Consider the following 6,777-nt stretch of genomic DNA (forward strand, 5'->3'; position numbering starts at 1 on the left):
AGGCCAACAGATGACACACTACAACCTGTCTTGTACCAAAACCAAAAATACCGTTATCAATAATGTAATTATGATATGTCTCACATATGTTGGTGAAAAGCCACATTTTTCCATTTGGGGGGAGAGGAGGAATTCTATTTGTACTTTCTGTGTATGGTGTTGTCTGGCCTCATGTTACTTCATTTTTGGGGGTGGGAGGGATTGAGGGCTGTCATGTCTGTCACACCTGTGCTTAAGAATTGATTGATTGTATTGTGTGCAGTTGAGCCCCATTCCATGGGAAGGCATGTTGTTCTCTCCCTTTTATCCATCCTAGAACATCCGCTGGTAAAAATGGTACCTTTGATTGATTGATTGATTGATTTGGCCGATCAGCAAGGGCTTTTCTCTTCCTAACTGTTACCAAAAAGGCAGCACTGGGTTTATTACAACTTAAAACAGGTGGTCTTGAGCCAAATAACAATTGGTCAGATTTGTTTCCTTTTTCATTCTTTTTTGTTTTCTTTAACACTAATCCACTGTTATGTGAGTAACAGGGTGTTTTGATAAAGAACTCTATATTCAACAAAGACTTACGAACATTGAAATGTAAATGGAGGCTTTGTTAATACATGTTACAGAAACAACTCTCGAAGAGCCTTTATGCTTTTATCAACGTATTACCCAGATTACTGTGTCCTTGTTTGCTGTTACATATTATAAACATTTCATGAGGCTATATCTAACAAATAATGCTATCAGTACACCAAATTAGTCGTCGTCGTCGTCGTCGTCCCGTCCCCCATTTTTTTTTTAACACCAGTCGTAAATGGATGTCACTGTACAGATTGTGGAATGTTTCAGTGTTTTTCTCTTTTTATAAAACTGTTTTTTTCTTTCCTTTTGGGTGAGTTGCCTGGTTTGTTTGGCCTTTATTGTTCTGCTAGGTTTGGGGTAAAGTGATTTTTTTTATTTTTTATGATAATCTGAATACTTTGATTGTTAATTGGGTTTCAATGTGGGGTTTTAAGGGCCTGAAGTTGTTTGTTTGGTGCTGTGAGAATTTCCACTCCATCTTGTTAAAAAGGCATTCTAGCAATAACCTCCAAATTAATGCCAGACTTTGCAGGCCAACTAGCTACATTTTTTTTTGAAAATCATGAATGAAATGTAACTTATTGTTCATTGCATTCTGGAAAAGGACTGACTTGAGAGCACATGGGGGTCTGGTCCAGAAACAACGGCTAGTCCCTAGGCAGCTCTGAAAGGATTGGATGGGTAGGATCAACACGGTGAGTTCCACCAAGGTGGCACAACTCCTGTATTGCTCATTTCTATCAGAATATTTCACATCTAAATGAGTGTTTTTTTTTTTCTGGAGCAGACATTGGTCCTTTTCCCAAGACAGGGGGCCCTCTCAGCCCTTACCTCTACAGAATTGGAGGAAGACTGGATCTTTCACCCACCTTTTTAAAATATCCTCTAACTACTCATGCTTCAATTTTTTATTGGTTGGTGCCATTTACCTATCTAGGAATTCATGTTTGTCCTCCCAAGATTTTGTAATAATAGTACAAAGCCACAGATGAATATACAATTTCTGCAATCTACCATACAGGTTGAGACAATATTACTGTGTTTGAATTCTCCAGCACCAAATCAAATGATACTTTAACCCATTGGTCACTTTGTTTTATGAGTATCTTTGTATCTCCCCTCTTCTTCACATACCCTTGTATTTACCCCCTCTCGTCTCTCTCTACCTCTGTCTCTCCATTGCTCTTGTATATAAACCCCACTGTTTTCAGACTTATGAGTCTGTATGAACTCCTTTTATACCTCAACTTTAGAATTGTCCTAGAAAGAGTAAAACAAAAGAAAAGGAAGAATATGACAAGTTGTAGTGTTCCTTAGAAAACTAATAAAATAATTTAGTGTGATTTTCATTATTTCAAGGTTGGTTATTTTGGGGAGTTGACTTTGTTTTAATTATAATGGTTTTAGTCACTATCTATGCTCTTGTGACATTTAAACATAATAAAGTAAAACAAAATTATACAATTTGATGGCATTTTACCTAATAAAGTATTCTGGCAAAGTGAATATTTGGCACTCAAATGAAGCCCAATGCATACCTCAACAGGATATGGCATCAGGACCTCTTACAGGACATTTGAATCATGTAAAAAAAAGAAGTAATCAATTTTGATTCATGTTCATTAAAGTTTGTCTGGGTTTTTATAATGTATTACGAAATATACAAAAAGCATATGGAGGTAGTCTTCAGTAACATACCAGTATGTAACACATTCATAGATAAACAAAGACAATGTTTGTACAAACAACCAAAAATAAGCATTTACAAGAATGGGTAAACAATTGAGGGAGATTACCAAATTGTTCCAAAGATAACTTTTAATTTAGTCAACCTCAGCATGCTAGATGACCTATTTTGATCCCACTAAGTTCATGGGCCTTGTGTGGGCTGTGGATTTTGATCGCCATCATCTTCACATGCCTCCAGGCATAGTCCAGCTCTCTGGAGTAAGTGGCTTGTAGATTGTCTGTAGAGCACAGTTGGACCTGTCCTCCTCTGATTTTATGGCACAACCTAGATTTTCCTGTGGGGACTGAGAGAAAGACATACAATCACTTTACTGATATTCTTAAAACACAGTTATTTTACAAAGACAACACAATAAGGCAAGCATTAGTAGAAGGGGAGGGTATAGAGGAGCAAGAATAAAAGAAGACAAGACTGGAAGTAAGAGTGCCGCCATTACATATTTATTATATATATATATATATATATTATTATTATTATTTTTTTTATTTTTTTATAAAGTGCATCAAAACATCACATTTTAGTTTTGTACTCATTAAATTTTAACCTGTTATGACTTTCAATGAGTCATTTAATATTTAGTGTTCATAGATACTAGGGAGGAATTCAAAGAAAAGCACCACAGGACAGGACAAGCAGAGGCCCATTGGCCATCTTTCCACTGAGCAGATGGCGATATCAATTACTATCAAAGAAAGGGAATATGCCACAGCCCATGACAGTGTTTGGGGCACAGAAATATTCTCTTCTGTTAGATATTTTCAAAGTTGCACTGTGCTGAACTTGCCCATGGCATTTTCTTATACCTCTGGTTGCACTTTATCAAATGGGGCAGGGGCGATCTCTCCCTGCTGGTCCCTTCTGCACAGGCAGCAGAAGATCCACTTAAATGTCCTCCTCATCTCCTTGTCCCGGAGCGAATAGATGATAGGATTGACCAGAGAGTTACACTCAGCTAGCACCAAGCAGTACTTCTCATATTGGACCGCATGGCTGTCTTTACCCAAGAGTCCATCCAGTAACAGAGTCACCAGGCCTGGGGTCCAACAGATCACAAATGCACCTGCAGAGATGGGTAAAGGAGGAAGAGGAGATGTTAATTGAGTACCTGGTGATTCTGGTTAAATTAACATACACCATCATGTCCATTAGGCCTACCTTTCACTTAAGACACAGAACACTTTAGATAAATGAGCAATAAACCAGCATGAAAAGGTGTGTGGAAGTGAACCATTTTAGGAATAATTCATAAATAACTGTTGGATAAATGGCATGCGTGTGACAACACGCTGATTTCGTAAGCACCACATCCGCCTGGAAATTGGGAGTTGAAATACCTTTGAGTATCTGTAGTTACTGTATGAGGAATGCTTAAGTATACGTGAATGGAGTGTCAACACTGAGCTCTTTACAGCTTGTTAGGTCTCTGCTATGCTGGTGAAAACCCCTAAATGTGCTCTGTTGTGTCTCTAGGACAGGCCTGGATCCTCCAAACATGTAAACTAGCATGTCATGACTGTGTGACATAACACTGCTCCGACTGGAACAGTGTAGGGATCCGGACATGGTGGCTGATTGATAGATTACACAGATAAGCCTCCATGACATCCTGTGACTCATACCGGGAGTGTAATCATGCCGAACTTGAATGGATGCAGTTCATAAGCCTTAATTCACTGCCTAGAAATCCAAACCTAGATACTGGAAACACTGCTACCACCACACTCACCCAGAACCATGGAGATGGTCTTCATCAAGTTGACAACAGTCTCGTTGTTGGCAATCTCGTAGGTGTACTGGGACATGCGCTGGGTCTTGCGCCGCACGTAGATGAAGATGCTGGTATACATGGCCACCATGACGGAGAAGGTCAGCAGGTTGAGCACAGCCCAGAATACGAGGTAGCGTCGGCTATACAAGGGGGTTATGGTGGAGCAGTTATCCAGATCACACTCACAGTTCCAGTAAATGGGCACCACGGCCATGATGATGGCCACAGCCCAGATGCAGATGATGAGCAGCACCACCCTGCGTTTGGACATCTCACTGTGTAGCTGCATGCTGACGATGGTCTGGTGGCGTTCCACAGCCACAGCCAGCAGGTTGGCCACAGAAGCAGTCAGGCTGAGGTCAACCAGGGCCCCGCGGACAAACCACTGGTGCTTGGACAGCTGTATGGTCCAGGGCCCGGTGTTAAACATAAGATTGGTATAGGCAATACCTGCAAAGAGGTCTGCAGCTGCCATGTTGCACAGTAGGTAGTAGATGGGGAAATGGTAGCGTCGGTTGATAAAGATGGCTGTCATCACCATCATGTTGGCCAGAATGATAATGAGGCAGACAGTCAGGCCGAGTCCCACCACTACAAAGTCACGGGTTTCCCATTCTCCACTAATGCTGTTATTAACCAGTATATAGAAGAAGGTAACATTGTGGCTATAGTCACATGCACTGCTCTCCATGGCCATTTCTAGAGAAAGAGAATGGGTCATTTAAAAGGTATAGATATTGGCATTTTATTGGTTTATTGGGAATGACCTTCTCCAATCCAGGTGGAATTACACCCCATGACATATGCCAGTTGTAATTTAGTTGCCTCTACAGTCTATATAGGCCTACATTGTTATCAAATATGTCAATGCAATGCAATCCAATCAATTTAATGCATGCATGTTGCACACAGATTTAGGCTTGCATTGCAAAAAGAAAATGCAAAACAACAATATTGTAAATTGTTACTACCTACTACTTAGGGTACAGGTGCATTGAATTTGCATTAAAGTGAAACTACATGGGATTTGACACTTGTAAAACAACAAACATATTGCTTAATCAGACAATTTCAAGTGATTTCCAGTTTTTCTGGTTTATATGTCTGTGCAAGACAGGATACACGTAACCCACAAGATACATTACTTACCTTGACACACGACAAATTAGGACACAGTGGGTCAACATTTGTACAACTTCAACGCCTGTTTCTCATATCGAATAGAATAACGGAGAAAAACAAAAAGTCGTGAGAGAGGGAGGTCCGAAGTGTAAATGAAGACTTTTTATTTTAAGTTTATTTGTAGCTTGGTTTTTGTAATTTTTCCATCAAAACACATATACTGATAAAGCTTTCTAAAACACAATGACCAAAACTTAATAAATACAATCATGCGTATGTCGATTTATAATAACAGAAAAAAATGCCATTCACTTACTTACCACTGGCTGTTGACAAATTTAATCCAGAGTTCGCCCCACGATGTAAACGCTTCGAATGTGTTTGGTAGGATACATTTTATAGCTCTACCTGCGTGCGGACAGATCGATAGACGAGCCACACCTGTCTCACTTTTGGTTGGCCCAGACACCCACCCGTGGTTATTGTCATGTTGTTGGAGGAAGTCATGTGGAATGTACTGTGATACACACCTTACACTTTTATTAATTAATTCACTTTAATGATCAGACTTAAATTATAATGGTAGATTGGTTATCTTTTTTCTCTCTCGTATTTATCAAGTGTGCCTCCTGTCAGATCAAGGCTCCTTAATTGAGGCTCTTTCACTATATTAGCTTCGCCTACCTACCTATTACTTTAGCTCTCATATTAATTTGTTAATGTGTATATTATTTAATCATTCGACATTACATGCTTTGCTGACATTCTTTGCTGCATTTTGTATTTGTTTTGAGTTGCGAGAAACAAACATTGTGTGTGTGCGATCAATGCAACTTGCAAGGTATGGATTACATCAGATTTTCCATGTTTCCCTTTAGATTCCTATGAAGCAAGTGTAAAAACAGCCAGATGCCTGTACGAGGAATCCCTAGAGCTATGACCTACTAATCTTCCAGCAGTCTAACAGATGGCCTCTGTTGTGCAGGGAGTCCTTTCCCTATACAAAAGTTGAGTTTCATTGGAAGCACTCAAGAGTCATCTAAGCACAATCCTCAATCCATGTTACAGTTAACCAATCAAAGTGATTTCTTGTAGTTTATTTAGTTTCAAGTATTTATTGGGGATCATTTTATACAATAACACCACTGACATTAGATGAACCTAAGATGATCACAAAACATATATGGATAACAGCAGGCCTACAGTCTGTGCAATTGTGCAGCTTCTACCACCACCCAAATGTCAAACATTTATAATGCATATACATACACAACTGTAAGATATAAATATTTAAACTTTGAACTATAAGAAATTCTGTGTTAATGTGCTGTCCTAAAGTTGGGGGTTGTATGGGTATTGTTCAGTGACTATGGTGTCTCTCGCTTTGGAAACATGAGCCGTAGCGTTATGTCAACAGAAACTGGCTGAAGCCAGGACAGAGGTGCACAACCACAAGAGTTCCTGTGGTTAAATAAAACAGATGCTTATGCTAATGAAGACTACCAGCAGGACCCCCATTCATTCTCCATTCATGTGATATACTCATGGCCCTGCCTGTGTG

The 6,777-nt window shown here is 39.6% G+C and overlaps 1 protein-coding gene across 3 annotated transcripts; it reads right to left on the minus strand.

Moving 5' to 3' along the window:
- Window positions 1–118: 118 nt before the first annotated feature.
- On the minus strand, window positions 119–5,600 carry lpar2a (lysophosphatidic acid receptor 2a). Of its 3 annotated transcripts, XM_083677885.1 has the most exons (5): window positions 5,537–5,600; window positions 5,244–5,298; window positions 4,053–4,793; window positions 3,130–3,386; window positions 119–2,609 (listed from the first exon to the last, which is right to left on the minus strand). In XM_083677885.1, exons 3-5 carry the CDS (start codon window positions 4,789–4,791, stop codon window positions 2,490–2,492), a joined length of 1,116 nt encoding a protein of 371 aa, XP_083534011.1. In that variant the 5' UTR covers window positions 4,792–4,793; window positions 5,244–5,298; window positions 5,537–5,600; the 3' UTR covers window positions 119–2,489. The 3 variants fall into 3 exon arrangements, with proteins under 3 accessions (XP_083534011.1, XP_083534012.1, XP_083534010.1); XM_083677886.1 differs by lacking the exon at window positions 5,244–5,298 and having other exon boundaries at window positions 5,537–5,565; XM_083677884.1 differs by lacking the exons at window positions 5,244–5,298; window positions 5,537–5,600 and having other exon boundaries at window positions 4,053–4,905.
- Window positions 5,601–6,777: the final 1,177 nt, after the last annotated feature.

The sequence above is a fragment of the Argentina silus genome (genome assembly GCF_951799395.1).
Source record: "Argentina silus genome assembly, chromosome: 9".
Taxonomy (NCBI): domain Eukaryota; kingdom Metazoa; phylum Chordata; class Actinopteri; order Argentiniformes; family Argentinidae; genus Argentina; species Argentina silus.

What these genes read in the sequence shown, in the direction of transcription:
- lpar2a (XM_083677884.1), bottom strand. Translation starts at nt 4,815, where the DNA reads ATGACCCATTCTCTTTCTCTAGAAATGGCCATGGAGAGCAGTGCATGT. An exon ending in GACCATCTCCATGGTTCTGG is followed by an intron (nt 3,387 to 4,052) that starts GTGAGTGTGGTG and finishes CCATCTCTGCAG; the next exon opens with GTGCATTTGTGATCTGTTGG. An exon ending in TTGATAAAGTGCAACCAGAG is followed by an intron (nt 2,610 to 3,129) that starts GTATAAGAAAAT and finishes TCTTTCTCTCAG; the next exon opens with TCCCCACAGGAAAATCTAGG.